We start from the raw sequence: 22,559 nt of genomic DNA on the forward strand, positions 1-22,559 counted from the left end.
TCTCAGCACCTAAACTTCCACATGGTAAATCAGGAATCCCTACAAATGGCATTAACTCTTTCTAGTCATCATGGTGCAATTTTAAAAGGTTTCAACCTATTTGTTTTAAAAAAATATTAGAAAGTTTACTTTTTCCTGCTAGGATATCTTTCTAAATTTCTTTGGCTGAGTCCTAAGCATTCTACACATATAGACACAGATAGTTCATTCCTGCATTCATGCATATCTATTTTAAGCCAGACATTGTCCAAAGCACTGAGAAAACAGAGATTTCTAGGACATGGTCCCTACTGATGAGGAGCTCAGAATCTTACAGTGAGAGAGACTAAACTGTAAGTAAATTATTACTTACAAACAACATAGTGTTGAGAGCAGCAATTTGACTCTAAGTGCAATAATAAAGGCACAAGCAAAGGGCCATGGATTGCAAATTCACTTTTGATCTGCTTATTAAATGATAAAATAGCATGGAACTGTTAGGAGGGCATGGGATTTAAGAATGAGATGGTCTTGGGTTTGAATCCCGTACTTCACCATCTTTTACTTTTTAACATATGTCTTTATTGAAGTTTAATATACACACAGAGAAGTGCACATTCTATTTGCACAGCTGAATGCATTTTCACAAGATGAGCACACCCGTGTAACCTGCACCCAAATCAAGGAGCAGAACGTGAGCAGTTTCCCCTAAATCCTTCTTGAGCTCCCTCTGTCACTTCATTCTCCTATGGGTAACCACTGTCATGATTTCTAACAGCATAGATTTTTTTGGCCTGTTTTTGTTCTTTATATAAATGGAATCATACAGCTTGTATATTTTGTGTCTGGTGATTACTCAATATTATGCCCGTGAGACTCATCCGTGTTGTTACATGTAGCTGTAGACTGTTGATCCTCATTGCTTATAGTATTCCATGCTGTGAATCTAACACAATTTATGTGTTCTACTTGTTGGTGATCGTTGGAGTATATTTTAGTTCAGGACTATTTAAAATAGTGCTTCTGTGAAAATCCTAATACATATCTTTTGGTGAATATAAAAAATACATCAGTTTCAATAGTTATTCCCAGTTTTCTAAAGTGCATGTTTACATTCCCCCAGTAGTGTGTGTGAGTTCTGTTCTAAGTGCTTTTTTTTTTTTTACCATATACATATTTATATGAGTCATGTACCTTTGTGTCCCCACCATAACAGCCTACCTCAACGTATCTACCTCTATCATATTATTAAAACATAGTACTATATTTACCTGTACTTAATTACTACAAGTCCATGTCTCCCTACTAGACAGTGAACGCTTTGAGTCTTGCTGTTTGTATTCGTAGCTCCAGACACAGGTCTGGATCATATAAGATTATTTCATAATTGTTTGATCAATGAACATATTAATGAATAGATAGATCAGTATATAGGATTTTCCTATTCTTAGTGTATAAATTATATACTTGGAAATTTTCCTAAAGCTTTCAGACATTGTAGGAGAGTTTTCAATCTCTTACCTCTAACCTCCACTAACCCAAAAATTCCTAGAGGTCTTTGAGATCCAGAATCAAAGTGTCTGGCTCAGCTACTCGGCCAGTGTGGAGAAAAGAAATAGAGCATAGGGAGATTCTGCTTTGGCTGAAGAGTTGTGTTATACATCATTATTTCAGCCTGCATTTACCCCAGATTTCACAGACCAGTATGTATACTCCACATTTACAAAAGAGTAAAAGCCTCAGAAAGACCTTCTAAAAAAACCCTGTAAATAAGGGGCATACTTATCAGGCCAATGTACACAATATGGATAGTCTCATGTATTTAGATTTTTTTCTGGATAAACAAAATATTTACAAATGGCCCTGAAAATACAAATGGCCCAGTGGGTTGTCAATTAGTGAGGGAAACAGAATAATTAGGAGGGAGATATTGGGGGGTTTTTTGTGCAGAATGAGAGAAATTCAACACTCAAGATTTCAATAAATAGGAATGTTGTGTTGTCTTTTCAACCTCTGAATCATGAAAAAACTTTCAAATAGAAAAGAACCTTAAACAATTAGAAAATCTATAGAGATAAACTTGTTGTTAAACATGTTTTGTTGTTGTACTTGTGTTTTGAAACACATTTCCCCTCAAATACAAAATAACATCTGCTAAAAAAAAAGAAAGGAAGGAAGGGAATAGGAAAGGAAGAATGGAAGGATGCAGGCCTTTGTAACATCGAAAGGCATGGTGATGATGGAGTTCTAAGGAATGAGGATGCATAGGGATTTGCAGTTGCACTGATAGTAACTTCTAGTATAATCTTGGAATTAGGCTCTCTGAATCTCAGTTATTTCATTTACATAATGAAAGTAATACATATCTCACAGGTTGATTTGAGAATTAAATATGGCATATGCAATCTACTGTATAAAGTGCTTGTCACAATGCCTGACTCATAACACTCAATGAATTTTTACCTTGTATTAGGGCCAAACTTGACATGACATCATTACTATCAACTATACCAGGGCCTGTGGTAGATCCCGTTAGACTCCTCTCCTGGGGTGAGGAACTGCAACGTGAGAAATATTTGACACTTTATCAGTAAAATTTTCTGCAGTTAAACTTGCCCTATTTAAATTATAAATGGCATACATATCTGTTAGGAATGAATGAGCATTTAAGCATGGGTTCCAACCATCTCTGTGGGGTTTGGTAAGTTGCTGCCCTGGGTACAGAGCCCTTGAGCCTTCTCAGGTGGATGCAGCCAATGGTCTCTCCTCTGAGACAGCTGCTTAATAGCGACAGAGCAAGGTTCAGCCCTTTGCTGAGACATCGCCTGTGTGTCAGCAGTGAGCTAGAGAAACATTCCCACCAAGAGGCTCCTCCTCAAGGACGTCTGGATCTTTGGAAAGTTCTAGCTATCACCTCAAAAGTTATCACCATTCCCACTTGCTCTGCTACTTCCAGCAAACAATCTGGACTCCACCCCCTTGCATCAAATCAACAGTTAAGCATGTTTGATTTTCATCATTACATTTATCACTATCTGATATGTTCTCACTTATGTCTTTGGTGGGAGAGGGGTTAATTGTTTATCTGCTCTTCATTTATCTTATGTTGTTTCTGCATTTTTATTTGCTTATTGTCCATCTGCACTTCTTACATGCACTCTCCAGGAGAATGTACATTCCTTGACAGAAGGAATTATGTATGTCTTATTCACTGCTGTATAACTCAGCACACTCTCCCAATGTGGGAGCAGAAGAGATTCTGCCTGGAGACACTAGGTATGCAGTAAGCATCTTGATTCCTTGCAATGATGTATCCCCAAGTAAACAAAGGAACCCTTTATTTACCCACCCTTAGAATTTCATATCAGGGAGCGATGAGCCGGCTTTCCCATGGCAAGAATGTATTTGTTGTTCCTTGTCCCTTCTATTCCCTCTCTTCCAAACAATCAGCCTGGCTTTTAAGCATTACACTTCCCCCATATAGCCCTTCCATAACAGGCTACAACTCCCTTTGCAAAATTAATTGTGAATACTTGCTTCTTTCGTACGTCTGGAACACACCAAAAAGCACTGATTGTCAGTGTATGAGGCTACCTGAAAATCTGCCATATCTCCAGCTACTACGTTTTTTCAGGCTATTTAGAATATTTAGTGCAATGCAGTCTTCATTATCCACTCTCTTTATACAAGCAAGTTGCCATCCTTGCCTGACTACACTAAAGTGCATTTAGAATCATATATCCATTCAGGATTCATTCCTCCCTAGGAGAGAAGATGTGAGCTGTACTCTGCCAAATTCTTGTCTGTAAAGGGTGACCTTGAAAGGTCCCGCAGACAGTGGCCTCTTCAGTCCTAGACGCTTTGCCTCAGCTGTGCCTGCTCATAAAGTAAACTCTCAGGCCATGGATCCTGGTAGGTATCAAGCATTGTTGCACAGGGAACAGACAATGCTTCACTACTGCCAAAACCTGCTCTTAAACAAGGTAAAGAATGTCAGAAGCTGGAACTATAAATGATGTGGCATATTCTGAGGGCAGAAACCAATTTCTATGGAACACCTGCCTTACTTAAGGCTACCATATGACACATGGTTTCACAAGTGTTCAGAAAACTTCATTTACTTTACAAAACTCAATTAATTCTTGAGTTCCCTTCCTGGATAAAACAAAACTGCAGCTATAGTGAAGGCATGAGTAGCAGTCTTTACTGTGACAAGAAATAGAACCAAGAAAAGATCTGCAAAAGATGAACTTGAAATGGACATCCAGACACTGGTTTCTGGAAGCAGTGGCAGTGTTGCCTCTCTCCCTGGCCTGATCCCAGATGGCAATGCCTATCAGAGCCTCCTTTCCTCTGACATGCCCTCCCACGTGTTGGGTCTTGTACAGAATTAGAGGTCATGTTCCCAGGGTGGCATGGACCATTTTCAAGCAGGCAATGAAAAGACATCATAATGGGGGAAATGGGAAGATACTTGACCCGTAACGCTGCTTTATCCCACCAACCCATACCCACCCCAGGGCGCACCAGCGGCCCACGGTCCACCAGCAGCACCCTCCTCTGATCGGATTAACGGTGGCATCCAGTCACTACCAAGCACGTTTCCAGTTTAAGCAGTCTCTGGCTCTCAACCACCACCCACTTCTCGCCTCCACCTTCCCATTCCTCTCTACAGACATAATTAACTAGTTGATTACTTACTAATCCTTCTGTTAGGGAAGATTTCAGCCTCACTGTAAGGCCTTATTCTGAAATCTGTAAGGATTTGTAACACTAACAGGGAAAAAAATTCGAGACCAGCTAGCAAAACTTTCCTGAAGGATAGAAATACTCAAGATCTAAAAATTATCTTAAGGGGATGGAGTCAACACCCTCAATCCCCTTTTCTCCTTACTCCCAGCTCCCTGTTATGAAGGATCGGTAACCTTAGGAATAAACGATAAATTCTGTGACATTTAGGTTTCTTCCTGGGAGCTCCTCGGGCATGCAGGAGTAACTCGTGTGTGTGGTGGGGGGTGGGGTCGGTGGGGATGTCGGGAGAGGTGAAAGGGTCGCACGTCGCTACAGACCCCGACTCTGTTCCTTTGGCCACCTGGTCCCAGGTTGCTGCGTCCCGGGGGCGGCGCGCGCAGGGAAGCGCGGCGCCCGGCGGTGGTGTGACACGGAGGGGCGTGACTGCGAGCCCCTCGCGCGCACCCTTCCCCACCCCCGCGCCCCGCTCCGCTCGAGCAGCGTGACTGGCCGCCGCCGTCGCCGCCCGCAGGCCGGGTTCGGGAGGCTCAGAGCGCGGCGCGCCGAGCGGGACAAGCAGGCGGGCGGGCTGCTGCCTGGCGTCCGCCGCGCTGTCCTCCTTCCTCCGCCCCCTCCGCCCCTCCGCTGGCGGCCGCGCCGCCTAGAGCCCGGGAAGCCGCGGCTCCGAGCCCGCAGCTCGGGCGTGGGGACCAGCACCGCGGCGGGGGCGACGGGAGCGCTGAGACCACAGTCGCCGCGGAGAGGCGGAGGGGGCGCCCGGCCTGGGGAGGCAGAGCCGAGCGCGTATTTGCGCGTGAGAGCGAGGGCTGCGCGGCGCTCGGCGCGGACACCGCCAGCCCCAGCCCAGATCGCCGCAGCCCGGGAGCCTCCCGCCTGCGCCCCAGGGCGCGCGCGGAACAGCCATGAACACCAACGAAGCCAAGGAGTATCTGGCCCGGAGGGAAATCCCGCAGCTTTTCGAGGTAGGGGGCTAGGTCTGGCAGAGAGGACGGGAGGATCGGGGGAGGGCATCCCCGGGGTTCCGGGTGAGAGGCCGCTCCCCGTCCCACCTTGCAGACGCGGGGCACGGAAGTGAAGGCGCTTGCGGAAGCTTGCTCGCCCGCTTGCCCAGGGGTAGCTGTCTGTCTGGCGGGTTGCGGGGTCCTTGTCGGATGGCTGGACTCAGAAGCCTCCATCTCGAAAATCAAGTTTGTCTTCGAACCGGGTTCTGGAAGCAGGCTTTCCCCAGCGCATCCCTCCCATGTGGACCCCCAGGATGGGCTGCTGGCGGCGGCCGGCCGCGCTCTCCCGGGGCGAGGATCAGGCTAGGTGGGTACGCTGGCGCCCAGCAGCCAGCAAGGACTCGGAACTGGGAATCGAGAGCCTTAGTCCCTTCGCGCGCCGAGGGTTGGGACCCCCGCGTTGACGGGGAAGTGAGGACGAAAGCAGCCCTCCACAGGGACAGCTTGGAGGAGAGGGATGAAGATGCAAAAAACAAATCCAAACCCATCAAGTGCAGCACTGCCTCCCGGGTGGCTGTCACCCAGCGCTGCTCTGCGCTTTCGGTGAATGAACTCCTGAGCACGTTTCCCCGTCACCTTGGAAGGGATGCTTCTCCTTCCTCGCCTCCCCAGCCCATAGCTTTCGCCTGCCCTCACCAACCCATCTAGAGAAGGCGAGTCGGAGACGGAGTGGCGAGGCGGGCCTGACTCCTGTTGCTCCCGTCTTCCGACCGCAACACGGCATCATCTGCACCAGAGACCCGGGGAATGGGGAACACTTTGGGAATGTGGGAGAGGAGGCTTGGTGGATGAACGAGAACCTTGGTTAGTTCTAAACCATAGGCTACGTCGCGGATCGTCTTGTTTCCTTTCCTTCTCTCCGTATTTGAATTTTAGAACATTCCTGAATCCTATGTGTTTTTACTTAGGTTAAGGGAAAAAAAAAAAAAAAAATGGAAGCGAGCCAAGCTTCATAGAGCGGGCTCTGAAACCTGTTCCCCCATTTCTCAAAGATGATAGACTGTAGTCTCATGTAGTAAACTAAAAGTTATGCGTTGCTCTTTCTCCTATTTGGGGGGTTTGTTCTGCTAAAAGGGATTTTATGACACTACTTGGGAAAATAATTTTGTCTCTGTTTTCCCAAATTATCTTTAAATGGGCCGCCATAATTACAGATCTCCATTTTCCTCTCACCTCCATAAGCCACCGGTTTCAGGTCCATCTGAAGACAAGATTTCCAGGTAAATCGCCCACTGGCACAAGCCTAGTATGTGAAACCCCAATCTAGCGAGTGCGTTACTAGTATTTGAAAATAATCAGGAGGTGTTGCATAAGGACAGGTCTTGGGGGTATGCAGGATTCTTGTTAAGAATTTTTCTTTTCTTTTTTTAATTTTCAAAAACTAAATATGGAGATGAAGAGCTGAAGGGTTTTGTCATAAATACTACTACTGAGATCAATGTCATCCCTAAGAGAGTAATTAGAAACATCTGCAACAGGGCCACCTGATTGCAAAGTGCTTCTTAATAGTACATCTTTTTTCTGTATACATGTGAGTACTGTTTTTCCCCCTTGGTAACCACAGAGAATTTTGATAGTTTGTGTATGAAAATCTACAGTGTATGCAAATAAGTGATGGCAGGCATTTTTGTTCAGGTGCTATGCTTTTCCTTGGCTTTTCTGCATATGAATGGGTGTTTTAAAATAGTGCACACCCAGGAAAGGAAGTCAACTTGCTTAGGTGAAATACAGATATACAGTGTACTTAAATGCAAGGCAATGGGAAGCTGGAAGGAGACTGCTGGTGACCTCCAAAAGCTCCATCCTTCCAGTAAGAAGAATCTGTGCTGTGCACAGCACAAGAGAGAAGTAAAACTTGGCAGTTCTCCATGTGATGAGTGTAGACAGCAAAAGCAAATGCTTTAAGTTTGAGGGAGATTTTCTCCCTCAAAACCACAATGTAGGTATACAAAGTTTCTAGGCATACAAAGTTTAGCAATTAGATATCTATCAAGCCCAAAACATTGGTCACAGTTGTGGATACTAGACACCATTGTAGACCAAATGATTGATTATTGAATCTACATATTGTCAAGCAACTAGCTGTATCTAACTGACCTTTTCAGATTTCTTTCTGACTTGAAACATCACATGGGCTAAATGGGATATCTCTGGTAGGTTCAAGTTTGAAATGTGTTTGCATTTTTAGATTAAATGTTAAAACAAAAACCACTTTCCCCTGATGAGTTCTTAACTCTAGCTAACCTTATGGTGTATATATTGATCTTGTATCGCTGTACCTTAGAGCAAAGATTTGGCAATTAATTTAAATACTGGGGCAAATCAAATTAGATTGTTCAAGTTCTCAAAGGGTTGACTCAAGTAGACCGAGTAAAAAATGTTTGCTGGTTGTTTTGGATCCCCTGTGGTGACTGACTATTAGAAGAATGGATTTAAATTATCTATGAAGGAGTGGACCTCATTCCCCCTTCTAAAATCAGTACCCTTTGTGGAGTCAGATATGTTTAGGGAGGCTGGAACCATATTTTCCAGGAAAAAAAAAAAAAAAAATCTTCATTGAGTACGTTCACTCATTTTAGGCAATAATAGGGATAAAAAAACTAAAAACCTAATCTTGAGTGACTCGAATTGCAGTTGGATTATGTATGGGGCACAGAAAATCTGGCACTTTTTAAATTCCATATCATATTTTTGCAAGATGTAGAGAGAGGAATATATGGGTTTTGGAATCAAAACCATTGAGTTGGAATCCTAGGCCTACGAGTTTCTAGCTGAGTAACCTAGATCAACTCACTAACATCTCTGAGCCAGGATTTCCTGGTCTATAAATGGTGATAATGATGCCACATAGGACTGAAAGTGCATTGGGTAAGCTAAAGCATGCAAAGATACAGAGTAAGCCCTGCCACAGAGTTAGCTACATTGAGGTAGGAGGAATCCGAGGAGTTAAACGCAATGTGTGTGTATCTGTGTGTGTGTGTGTAGCACAGACCTTGACATACAAACTGGGTGTGGATGCCCAGGTTAGTTTTTTCTGCTCCCTCTGCAGTTGAACTCCTCTGATTGAACATTCTAACCTACATTATTTAGGATTTCAGAGAACAAATGTACCTGGTAGGAACTGCCTACCATTTAGAGCAAATTACACAAGAATAATTTGAAAATAAAATACTGTATTTAGGAAAGATGTCAGCTTTTCAAAGTGTGTATGTTTTGTGCATTAATAATGGTGATAATAATCCTCTATGCTTTTTCCATGAAATATTCCAAAGGAAAATATTTTGCACATCAGTTCAGTTCCCAGGAATCAGCATTTCCAAATTTATAGCATTTTTAGAAATTAGTACTTATGAAATATCAGACACCAGGTTTTCCTCTGCAATTTCAATGGATATCGTAGTGATTTATTATATATCAAATGTTTTTCTTTAAACTCAGTCTTTATGGTTTGAGTGAAGTTTTTTTTCTAAGTAGAGAACAGTTCAGTATGTACCTACCATGTGCGAAGGAAAGTGTCAGAGGCTGGATATTGCGAAATAAATAAGACCCACACTGTACTGTTGAAGAGTTTATAGGTTAGAAGAGGAGACCAACACATAAACTGGTGGTTTTAGTATGAATGACAGGTAAGATAGTTTTTTCTGGGTATCATGAACACCAAGGAAGGGTGTTGGGTCCACAAGCCAACCTGAGGGCTCAGGGGAGACTTCCTGATGATGATGATGATGATGATTAAAACCACCAACATTTATTATTTACTATGTTCCAGGCACTTAATATGTACTTTACAAATATTTACATACATTATATGTATGTAAAATACATTATATTTACAAAATATTTACATTTTTTAATCCTTAAAAAACCCTCTGAAACTGAGGCTTGGAGCCTTTAAGGATGGGTAGGAATGAGATAAATCATGACTGGGGCATTTTTACACACTGCACTTTATCTCATATTGATAGGGTTCTTCCATTTTAAACAATATAGGTGGCCTTAATTGTTTAAAAGACAGAGAATGCTGAGCTGAAAACTAATGGGTCAAGAATTTGAGGGGGTATTTTAATTATTCAATCAGAGCATAATTTCAACTCTAATTGTTTTTTTTTTTTTTTTAATGCAAAGAATCAAAACAACCCAGAATTTAAAGACGGGATATACACTGTTTTGACAAAGGTGGTTTAAAAACATATTTTCTGTGGGCATATTGTGTTGTATTTCAGAGCCTTTTGAATGGACTGATGTGTTCTAAGCCTGAAGACCCAGTAGAGTACTTGGAAAGTTGTTTACAGAAAGTAAAGGAACTAGGCGGCTGTGACAAGGTGAAGTGGGATTCATTTGTAAGCCAGGAGAAGAAGACCTTACCTCCGCTCAATGGAGGGCAGTCACGGAGATCCTTTCTAAGAAATGGTAATGTATTCGTAGAATAGTAGACAGTTTATAATTAGAGCAATTTTCTTTAAAACCTACCATACAAACTGTAGGTAATGATTTAATTTAGTAGATTTCCCAGCACCTAAAAGGATATTTGGTCCTGTAATGTGACTATTCTGTCTCTGCTACTAATTCTAATCACCTCCATGGTAAGACAAACAAAATTGCATACCGTTGTCCAGCACTTCACTAAAAGCTCAATGAAATTTTTTACTGACTTCATTAGTTTTTTTTATTCTTCTTAATTAATTAATTAATTTATTTTTGGCTACGTTGGGTCTTCGTTGCGATGCGCGGCCTTCTCGTTGCGGTGCACTGGCTTCTCATTGCGGTGGCTTCTCTTGTTGTGGAACATGGGCTCTAGGAGCGGGGACTTCAGTAGTTGTGGCATGTGGACTCAGTAGTTGTGGCTCACGGGCTCTAGAGCGCAGGCTCAGTAGTTGTGGCACACGGGCTTAGTTGCTCTGTGGTATGTGGGACCTTCCCGGACCAGAGCTCGAACCCTTGTCCCCTGCATTGGCAGGCGGATTCTTAACCACTGCTCCACCAGGGCATTCATTGTAAAACGAATTACATTAGCAAACTGAATTTTTCTTAAAATTGCAAATTAGACTTTTCCAAATAAATGAGTAGATAACAGACAAAATTGATAGTTATTATATAACTACAACATTTTTTTATTAGCTCAGAAGAGATTTAACTTATTGCTGTGTTTCCAAATTCAGAGTTCATATTAATGCATCTGCATAAATGCATGTAAAGTTTATACTAGTTAACTCAAGAAGGATTTATTTAGCAGCTACTGAATGCAATGCATGAGATTAGGCATTTGGGTGCTACAGAAGAAATGGGATGCATAAACTTGTTTAACAATTTTAGGGATAGTTTGGAACTAAGAACTGGAATTCACTAGAGGAGATTCATGGTATTCCAGCTTTCTGAAATATGTGCTTATCAAAATTAGTTCAATATCAGCCAAGCAGCCTTTTGGGCTCCAGATAAAATTGAGAAGTACAATAGTATGTGCAAAATGGAATCAGTTCCAATCAGAGGAAACCAATTAACTCTTTCCCAGTGGCCCAAATCATTCTATTTTCAAAATCTAAGCCATTCTCAAAAATTGTACCACGAAAAGTTTCAGTTATACAGACAGAATTTGAAGCAGAGACAATCTATTTGCAATAAATACAAGGGGGAAATAAATCTTAGTTTGTTTTATCTTACTTAGTCATGACCCACTTAGATTTTATTTGACCATGATGTGGGGAAAAGTCAGAGTGTGTTAATTTTTAAGAAACACAAGCAGGGAGAAAAAGCAGAAATGGCGTTGTCTCAGAAACATCTCCAGAGAGGAGAAGACTCCTTCTCTGTCAATGCAGGGTCACCACTAGGTGATTTAGGCTTGGGTGCTCAAGAGAGAACCTTTAACCAATTACCACTGCAGCACACCACTTGGTAAATTACTGCTTAAGTGAACAAAATGATATTTTTGTGAGCTTGAAGGGTTCATACACCTTCCCAAAAGGGCTAACTTCCTTCCCAGGGTGTCATCATGTGTTAGAATCTGGCTCAATGTTAAATACATGCCGTAGGCCCTTGTTAAATCAAGTGACATAAACATGGGGAATTTCTTTTTAAACCTTAAAGCACTAACAAACCTTAGGTATTACTGGATTTAGTCTAAGATATTTTTATGTTCTTAAATTTAAGTCTAAGAGGATGTGACATTCACTTAGTCGAAAAGCTGGTTATATAAAGTGACCGTTTTGTAACAAAATGAAATTTGAATGCTTCTATTTTATACTGTTACTTGACTTGATTATATGTAGAAGCCAGGCAGGCCAAGTATGTAATAGAGAATGGTGGAGACTGTGGTCAAACTAGAGAACAGAACTAGCGGGAACAGTCATTGTCTAAAGGCAGTCAAGCACAAATTTTGGAAAAATGTCGAGCTGAACAAAGCACATCTATGAGGCTACATTGGGCCCACAGATGACCAGTTTGGAACTCTTGATCTAGCAGGATAAGCTAAAATAGGAATGGAAAATGTAGATTTAACTTTCATTAGAACTGAAATCACTTGTTAATTTTAGAATCTCCATATCTGCTAGTACTTTACCAGAATTCCAACTCAGAGATCTTTTAATTAATCATCAAATAAAACCTTTCAATACTATGGTGACAAGAATGTTGTATCACACTGTCTAATATCTGGAACGTAGGCTAAAATACAGAAAATGGTTTCTAAACTGATTAATCCTATAATAATAAAATATTATTTTATGAAATGCTTTGCACATTTGTGCTTTGTAGGTTTTTAACTATGATTTACAGAATAGCTTATTAAAATCGACAAAATTGCTAACTTCCCTGTAACTTTAAGCACTATTATTATTTCTAGAAACAAAAAGTGATTCATGCATTTTTTTGCTGAAATATTGACATAGCCATGCTAATATATAATTATCATGAAAAATTATTCTGTGAAATAGAACATTTTAATAATTTTTAAGCAAATTACTTTCCTAAGTAAAAATATGATAAAAGCAAGGATAAATTATTAGCTGACAGTTCTTTAAAGCATTGTACCGTAAATATGAGGTGAGCATCCATTTTTTTCTGCCATTTGTATACAATTGAACAAATAATTACTCACAAATAAGAGTTTTAGTTCCATAGCTCCAACTGTCCATAGAGCTTTTCTTCTGGAATATCTCATTGTCATCTTTACTCAACATGTCCAAAACCAAACATATCATATTTGCTTCAAAACCAGCCCTCCTTTTCTTATTTACATGAAGTCAGTCTATGAGTCAGTTGAGCAATAAAATAACCACTTATTGAGTACTACGTGTCAGACACTCTTTTAAGAGCGAGAATGTAGCCACCAAAAAAGATCAAACATGGCACCTGCCCTCATGAACAAACATGGCACCTGCCCTTATAGTCTAGTGATGAAGTCAGGTGTTAAAAATATAATTAGAAGCACAATGGATGCTATAGAAAATACCATATGCTATAGAACTAACCATATTAACAGGAGATGGATCCAACCTAAGCCAGGGTTCAGGGCAGGCTTCCTGGAAGAAGTGATATGCTAATACTAAGAGACGGAAAGGTGAGTAGGTGTCAACTAGAGAAGGATGGAGGAGATTGAGAGTATACTAGGGAACAGAGAACAGAGATTCCTGACATAGAGGAAGAAGCCAGGATAAAGACAGGAAGGAGAGAAGCCCAGTATTTCTGGAGCATAAAAGAGAGGGCAGAAAGATACTGGATGAAATGCAATATGTTCCTTATTCTTTTAGACTTGACACCTGGCAGTTGTTTTTGAACTGTCATCTTCTGTCATCTCTCATATCTGAATCCGAATCATGTCCTTCATATCCAGCCATTCGTTTCCATTTCCCCTGCTTGCCCTCTAGTCTAAGTCGTCACCTCTCACCTGTGAATTACTTTAACAGCCTCCTAGCTGCTACTCTTTCTGCTCCTAGTTTCTCCCTACTCAAATCCATTCTAACCACCACCAGATTAATTTTCCTAAAATATATATTTCATATTCCATCATGTCATTTCTCTACCCCCCAGAAACCTCCGCTGACTTTCTACCAGATTAAAGCTAAACCCTTTACCCTGGTGATCAAGGCCCTCCACATTGTGGCCACACTCTACCTACCCATCTTCTGGCTTTTCTCCATGGGCACCATCTATTTCAGCAAGACTGTTCTCTTTGTTATTGGTTCAGCAAGTATTTATTGGACACTAACTTTGTGCCAAGCATAGTTCTAGCTCCCAGGGATACAAAGTTCCAGATAGGAAAGGTCCCTGCTCTTATGAAACTTATTCTAATGGGAGAGGACAAACAATGAATGAATTAGAGGCCTCTCAGATGGTGAAGTGGTAGGCGCTGTGCAGAGCATTATTATAAGGGGTGATGTCCTTGAAATTAACTGGCTGGCTACCCTAGATTAAAAGGTCAGTAAAGTCCTCTTATAGGAGGTGACATTTAAGCTGAGGTGTGAATGACAAGAAGCAGTCAGCCATGGGATCAACAAGGAAAGAACATTTCAAGCAATGAACTGTGGTGTAGAAGCAAGCAACTCGTAGAGTCTACAGTAGTCCAGATAAATTATGGCGGCCTGGGGAAGAGTTGTGGTAGTGGAGATGGAGAAAAACGTGTGCATTTGGGATATGCTTTGGAGAGAAGTCTATGGGAATAGATATGAAGAGTGAGGGAAGAAGGTAATCAAGGATAATGCTTAGAGTTTTGCCCTGCGTTGGGTGAAGCAGTTCAATTTCAAGGCAGAACTGGATAATGTTGTTAGTGCCTTCCCTGACGTAGCCCTTCCCAGAATTTTCTAAAGAATACCCACTGTTGGGACTTCCCTGGTGACGCAGTGGATAAGAATCCGCCTGCCAATGCAGGGAACACCGGTCCAATCCCTGGTCCAGGAAGATCCCACATGCCGCGGAGCAGCTAAGCCCGTGCCTGCTACGGAGCCTGCACTCTAGAGCCCACGTGCCACAACTACTGAGCCCACGTGCCACAACTACTAAGCCCGGGTGCCTAGAGCCCGTGCTCTGCAATAAGAGAAGCCACCGCAGTGAGAAGCCTGCACACTGCAATGAAGAGTAACCCCCTCTCACCACAACTAGAGAAAGCCTGCGCACAGCAACGAAGACCCAACACAGCCAAAAATAAATAAAATTAAAAAAAAAAAAAAGAATATCCACTGTCATCTGTAGACTACTTCACTCTTTTCGTGGAATTAAAGTGAGTTCCATGAGTCAGTAGTCAATGACCTCATTTACTGTATCAACAGAGAATGGAAAGTTCTACCTGATCAACATCTCCAGAGGAAATGTGAGCATTATGCAATGCTAAAATCCAGTAATCCGCTTAGCCAGATTTCTCATGGCAGGCCAGGTGACCTCCGTCTCCTTTGTGCAGGTGCTTTTTGGGTAGTTAGGGCTTCTCTTTGCCTCCTTGAATACCAGCACATGGATGAGGAAGGAAAGATCCATGAATCAAACAGCAATAGCTGGTAGAGAGCATCTGCCTCACTTGGGCTTGCCAGCTCTGTCCTCTGATCTATTTGAACATGTCATTTGTATTTCCGATTCTGAGTCTTTGTGTTTCATTTCTACCAACTGAGAAATACTTTCCACTTTTCATCACCTGTTCTAGTCTTTCGAAGTTCAAGTCCTGCCTCTTGCAGTCTTTTTCTACCACTCCTGCCCAAATGGATCTACCCATCGATTGAACTCCTATGGTGTTTACCATAAGAGATATTCATTTTAGCACTTATCCTGCCTGGTGTGCATACTGCTGTCAGATATAAGCATGTAAGCTCTAGTTTGTAAGCTCTGTGGGGACAGGACTACATCTTATTTTATTCTTCTACTGAACCATCCTCAACACACTAACATGTCTGACAATAAATAGCAAAGATTTATTGCTGTTGTAGATGTAAATTTAAATCTTCATAGTTACATTTTTAAATCAAGGAGGTTAAAGATAATAAATATTGGGAATGTAAAGTTAAATGATGTTGAAAGATGTTCCAAATACAGAAATTGTTTGCTACTCTTTACCTGTCTTGTGACAGTACCTTAAGTTTTTGTGCATTATGCCACCAAACCATTCCACTGGACTACAGTAGAGTACCTGGATCATAGTGAGTGCATATCTATATTTATGGATAAATGAAACACGTTGTGCATAAGCATTGCCTCCATCGGCCGCTGCATATGGTTATGAACGTTGTGAAGGTGTGCGCTACAAAACTCTAGGAGCACCATTTTCGGTGACCGGGATGTATACCAACTACCAAGCAAGACTAGGCAGTACTTAAGAAGGTTCCTCGAGGGCAGAGGTTGGCAACCTATGACCCATGGCCAAGTCTGGCTCACTGCCTGTTTTTTATAAACAAAGTTTAATTGGAACACAAGCACATCCATTTGTTTATTTGTTTATTGATTGATTGATTTAATTCTTGGCCATGTTGGGTCTTTGTTGCTGCGTGCCAGCTTTCTCTAGTTGGGTGAGCGGGGGCTACCCTTCATTGCGGTGCGCGGGCTTCTCATTGTGGTGGCTTCTCTTGCTGTGGAGCACGGGCTCTAGGTGCGCAGGCTTCAGTAGTTGTGGCACGCGGGCTCAGTAGTTGTCGCTCGCGGGCTCTAGAGCGCATGCTCAGCAATTGTGGCGCACCGGCCTAGTTGCTCCGCGGCATGTGGGATCTTCGCGGACCAGGGCTCGAACCCGTGTCCCCCGCATTGGCAGGCGGATCCTTAATCACTGAGCCACCAGGGAAGCCCCCATTTGTTTATTTACTGTCTACAACTGTTTTCCTGGCTAAGTGGAGTATGAGACTCTCTTCCTCAAAGCCCAAAATGTTGATTATCTGGCCCTTTAAGGAAAAGTTTGCTGACGACTTAAGGGGACGGGAGTCTTCTTCCAGTTGAAAAAAATCAGATTCATTTAATTTTTAAATTTCTTCAACTAATTGGTTAAGTGCAAGAAAATGTTTTATTGTGCTTTTTTTTTCCGTTTCAAAGTTATCTTACTCTTTTGCAGTAATGCCTGAAAATTCAAACTTTCCTTATCGACGGTATGATCGGCTCCCTCCAATCCATCAATTCTCCATAGAAAGTGACACAGACCTCTCCGAGACTGCGGAGTTAATTGAGGAGTATGAGGTCTTTGATCCTACTAGACCTCGACCAAAAATCATTCTTGTCATAGGTATGAGGACAGAAAGCAAAATTCTCATACTGTTGCTCACTTTGTTTATATATTTACATTTCAAAAATTATGTCAGCTATACATCCTATTTGCAAATAGTTGGATAATGACAAACAATGGAAACAAAAGCTTGAGAGACAGTAGATGGAAATATTTTTAGCATAATTTTCAATAAAACATATATTGTTATAATTATATAATCTAATGCTTATTGCACTTTTATAGAATCTCATTACAATGTCGTAGAAATTCTCTGTAATAAATCAAGATTTACCATCTTGTGGTTTTTATTTGCTTAATTTTTAACGTAGATAGCTGAATCCATTAGAAGTTTTCTAAACATGATATGTTTTTTCCCTTTAATTCAACAAATTGAATTTTTATTCACTATTAACTTCAGAGCAAAAAATAAATAACAATAATAATATGTTGGTAAAGATTCATATAAATGAATCTTCCTTATGACTGGCACCAATGATAAAATCTAAGTTTGATGTTATTAGACAAGCAAATCTAATAGAATAGTGTTTTACACAGCACGTAGCATCTGAGTATTAATGAAAATAAGAAGGATAATAGTTAATTTTTTAAATTGCCACTATGAATCTTATGTTGAATATGAAAATATCAGTCTGATGCCATTTCACAAGGATTAGATATTGAAAATGTCTTAAGTAATTTTGCAGAATGCATTTTTGACCACTTTTGCAAATTCTAACTTCCTCAGAAGCTATAAAATTTTGAAGAGACCTGTCAACATGAAATATTTGTAGTCATTGTCTCACTTTCCAATTCGACTCAGCTTTCACAAAGATGACCAAAAGCAAAAATCTAGCAGAAGATGTTAAAGCTATTCTAGCCAGTAACTGTTAGCCGAGGGCCAAATGTATACAGCCCCCAAGCAAAGAAGTACGGCTCCCAGAAGATGTAACGATGATGGCAACTGGGGAAAAAACATGCAAATAAACACACCAAAGTAGAACAAGAATTTAAGTTCACCAGTCTAGAAGGAGGGATGTTTGTACATCTATAAGTGTAATGAAATTGCAAATATGTTTATCCCTGAATTGTTATATTATAGAAAAATAATTGTAAGATGAGAGTACACAAATCAGCTTTCTAAAAGTCAAAATATTCTCATGGTTTATGGCAGCCACTATTATGCCATAAATCTCTATCTATTCTTGAAGATGGAATTTTTGTGTGTGTCCTTAAAACTTTGGGGTTCTTACCTAGAAGACAAGGAAATGCTTCATTAAAAAATAGAGCTACAGGTGGAGGAGAATTGGAAATTATTTCACCATTTTATAATGAGATATTCTTTCAATTTTGCTTTTCTTGTTGTTAGTACAATATTGGTGATTATTATCAGGATAAACAAATGAAGGCTTGACTGTCCATGAAAAAGGTGTAATACAAGTTGTTCTTGTATAAAACAGCACATATATGTGAATTTTTTGTGCATTGTGAATTTTATATGAAAATGATTAAACTATTTCAGTAAACTAAGACCTGTGGAGAAGATATAAATGCTTAAATCTCCTACACTTCACAGTTCTTTTTTACTCAGTAAAATCAACTTGCTTCCCAAGGGTGTGATTTTGGTTTTAGACTTACACTGTGTGCTGTAACATTTTATGCATTACAAGAATGTTACAGAACCAATGAGTGTAAATAACTTTTAGAGGACTGAGATAAAAGAACAGAAAAAGTGAATCTGAGGTTATCTGAGAAAATTGGGACAATTTTATGACTTTTGAGGAATTATAAAATAATTGTACCTGAACCTTACAAATTTTTATTAGTTCCAACCTGAAAAAGAGTGGGGGAGGTACAGATATCCACATCCAAATACGCAAAATTTCCCCTCTGGCAATACAGATTTTTTTTTTTTAAAGCTAACCTTCTTGGCACAGATATTAATGAATCTCTCTTATGTTAGCATAATCATAAAATCTGAGTTAGATGGATCCTAATATTTATAAGTAGAATTAAATAAATATAGCAAAATTAAACTTACTCTGGTTTCAGGGAGAAGAAAGTAAGATTAATTTGTTAGGAAGCTCTGGTAATCAAACTCATCCAATCAATTAATGCTCTTCTCTGTCAATTGTGCTAATCGTATTTTTTTGTTGTCTGCTAATGCCTCCATTAATTGACAAAAAAATTTTTTTCCTTGAAGGTGCCATAACTTTCTTAGCATGTTTGAATTTTTTAAAATTCAATATGTTCTCTTATTTTGATGATTTTTCAGATCAGGTGTGAAAATATAGTTTATGAAAGATAACTTTCATTCTTCAGGGATCAAATTAGTTTGAATTTGTTGACGGCGTTGATCATGTAGCTATTTGTCTTCAAGCCAGCCCATGGTTTGCCCATGGCTTAATAGGCCAAAAGCAATTTGGAACCAAAACTTTTCATTTGTGAAGTAATGAATTTAATACAGTAGTAGTTTATAATGGTAAGTCTAATAGTATTGGATTTAGAGTTTCTTAGAAAGACAATGTCAAAGATGTAAACAAATTTCTATCATAAGTTTAATAAGGCAATGAAAAGGCAAAAACCAGTTTTATTAGGATCATTATTTGGGATTGAGGTTAAGGAAAGGGTCTCAGTATACTAGTATATTTTAGAATTCTGCACATTAAAATTTTTAAAGAGGAAATAAGCCCTAGCCAACCAAGTTCAGTCACTCAGAACTCTTCTTACAAAATCCAGAACAAAGCAAAGCAAACACCATTCTTTTTTGCTTATGTTATTTGCAACAAGAATTTTTTAAATTGTACTAAATAATGGTATGTAAAATGATTGTTACCCCTCAAAAAACTTGATAAATTGAATTAGTAGAGAGAACATCAACTCACTTTTCTATTGAATTTTTTTTTAATATTGCTTAACCAATTATAATTATGTTTCAGTGAATATCACCAAAAACAGTTCATTACTTATTATCATTGACTTTTAAAAATATTTTTTCTATAGTCAATAATTTATGATTAAGTATTTTAAAATATTTTATTTTTATAATTGCCAACAAATAACAAATCAGACTGGGATGATTGTTATGTGCTTTAGTTTGAAATTTGCTCAGACTTTAGATTCCAATTAGTCTAGGTTGTCTAGAAATATAAATTGACTAAAATGATGTAATATGATTTGGAAATAAAATCTGAGACATACATTTTATAATTTTTTAGTGCTTGTGCTTTTAAAAAATAAATGGCAGTTACTGATTATTGGTATTGATTTATGTTGCAAAATATTGATTATTTCATGCTAATGTATCACAAAATCAAAACTATCATGAGTTCTATGAAATTGTTCTACCTTAAAGATCTCTTCAATTCACTCTGCGTATTTATTGCATAAAACTTCTTTTGAATTTTAAAGGATATAAGGCAAGGAGATGCATGAACAGACAATTCAAAGAAAGATTTAAATAAGCCATGTCAACATTGGTGTGCCTTTGGTTAAAACTAATTTTTACATTTCACGAAACTGCACATTAACTCTTTGTTCGGATGTAATACATTTCTGCCATTGCAGTCATTGTTTTTTGTAACTCATAGATTTTTCTTTGATTACAGAGGATAAAAGTATTAGAGTTTACACAGAAAAACGGAAGCGGTTTCTTTCAACTGCATTATTCAATTTTTAAAACTAGTAGTTTACTAAAATCGATAAGGGAAAAAATGTCTCTTTCATCTAATACAATCAATCACGACAATTCTACCCTTTCCTCGGCTAAATCTACACCTTCTCTGCATTCAGAGGTAGCACTGAGAATGCCACAAGTAGAATGGTTTCTGCCCTGGTACTGGTCTAGACTCTGCATCTCAAGATGACGATAATAGTTGTATAAAAGGGTGTTTCTTATTGTATCAGAAGGTCCCAATTTTGCCTGTTTTAAATGATAGGTGGTCCAGGAAGTGGAAAGGGTACTCAGAGTTTGAAAATCGCTGAACGTTATGGATTTCAGTACATTTCTGTGGGAGAATTATTAAGGAAGAAGATCCACAGTACCAGCAGCAATAGGAAATGGAGTCTTATTGCCAAAATAATTACCACTGGAGAATTGGCCCCTCAGGTACTGTTGTATAATTTGCTTCTATTCTGCAAAGATTTTTATACCACTTGTGAGTGTAAGTTTAACTGTGGTTTTTCATCTTTTTTCTTAAAAAAAGGAAACAACAATTACAGAGATAAAACAAAAATTGATGCAAATGCCTGAGGAAGTGGGCATTGTTATTGATGGATTTCCAAGGGATGTTGCCCAGGCTCTGTCTTTTGAGGACCAAGTAAGAATGTCTCCTTATCTTTTAAATGGCCTTTTTTTTTTTTTTTTTTGCTTAAATCTTTGAGATTAAAAATATATATATATTTCTTGGAAGACTTGCTCTTATTTGGAATGAATTCTAATCTGAAAATGAACAAGTACATTAATTTGGGTTGGCAGAAGGTCATTTCGTTGGCACACATGCTTAAAAACTGAAGACAGTCTCTGCCAAGAAGAAAAGATAAAAACCAATAATAGAATTCATTATTTTTTATCAAAAATGCAAATCTCTCTAACCTTTACTTCAGAATACTTTCCCTAAGATTGTATTTTTAATCTTTAATCACTTAAAACAAGCCTTATTCAGTACTGCCCAGGGATGTAAAATATCACCCTATACTCACAATCTTACCAGTTAAGGAAGCCCTCTTCACTGGGGTATGAAACACTAAACCACCTATCTATAACAAGGTAGGGTTCAGTTTGCCAAAGTTTACTCAAATTTGAGTAGACTATGCCTGCTCAATACCCAACAATCTATTTTAAAGAGGAATAAATCAATTAAAATATTTTGTATATCTATTTAATCTTTGAAAAGCTAGTGTGTCTAATTTTTCATTGAAAAATGTTAATTACAAATAATAAATTTTAAGTCCTGGTGTAAAAAGTGAACGTCCATTAATACCTTTCTTCCATTCCACTGCCCATCCTCTCCTGAGAAATAGAAATAGTGTTAAGCTTATTATATATCCTTCCAGGCCTTTTTCTACATACTACACTTTTACACACCCAGGCATGGACGTGTGTGCATGCTCATATACAAATGCAGTTTTAATTTTCATAGCTCTTTCCAAACTGTCCTCCAAAAAGAATTTTCCAAGTTATAGACCCATCGATGTTGAATAACAGTATATTTCTCCAGACCCTTTCCAACCAGATATAATTCATATTTAAAATTTTTGCCAACCTGGTAAGTAAGAAACAGTAATTCACTTTTTATATTTATATTTCTTGAGTTATTACTGAGGTTAAGTATATTTTCAGATACTTATTCACCATTTGTATTTCTTCCCTGTGTGAATGCCTGCTTTCCTTTGCCTGTTTTTCTACAAACTTGTTTTCTTTTTTCTTATTTAGAGAAGCCTTTAACATATGACCGATATTATATCAAGGAGGACTAAGTCAAATAAGTTGTCAGTTTACGTCTCATATAAAAGAAGTGTGGAGTTAGGCAGTTCAAGGCCAAAGATAGCTTCATGAAAGCTGTCTTTGAATATTCACATTAACTGCTTTGGGGATGATTATTGCGCTGGAATATCTTTCTCCCCTCCTCAGATCTCTCCCTCCCACAGCAAGTCCAGAACCTCTTCTT

General features: G+C 39.3%; 1 protein-coding gene across 3 annotated transcripts in view; it reads left to right on the forward strand.

Annotated features, from left to right (window-relative positions):
• The first annotated feature begins 5,258 nt into the window (after window positions 1-5,258).
• AK5 (adenylate kinase 5) overlaps window positions 5,259-22,559 on the forward strand; it is a 243,016-nt gene continuing 225,715 nt past the window's right edge. For 2 of the 3 annotated variants that reach the window (XM_036825085.1, XM_036825068.1), the window contains exons 1-5: window positions 5,259-5,693; window positions 9,956-10,142; window positions 16,744-16,911; window positions 20,829-20,998; window positions 21,096-21,209. In XM_036825085.1, the coding sequence (XP_036680980.1) occupies window positions 5,634-5,693; window positions 9,956-10,142; window positions 16,744-16,911; window positions 20,829-20,998; window positions 21,096-21,209 (699 nt within the window). In that variant the 5' untranslated portion in view covers window positions 5,259-5,633. The remainder of the gene's footprint in view (window positions 5,694-9,955; window positions 10,143-16,743; window positions 16,912-20,828; window positions 20,999-21,095; window positions 21,210-22,559) is intronic. The other variant, XM_036825077.1, reaches the window with a different exon arrangement.

Source organism: Balaenoptera musculus, chromosome 1 (assembly GCF_009873245.2).
Source record: "Balaenoptera musculus isolate JJ_BM4_2016_0621 chromosome 1, mBalMus1.pri.v3, whole genome shotgun sequence".
In the NCBI taxonomy this organism is placed as follows: Eukaryota; Metazoa; Chordata; class Mammalia; order Artiodactyla; family Balaenopteridae; genus Balaenoptera; species Balaenoptera musculus.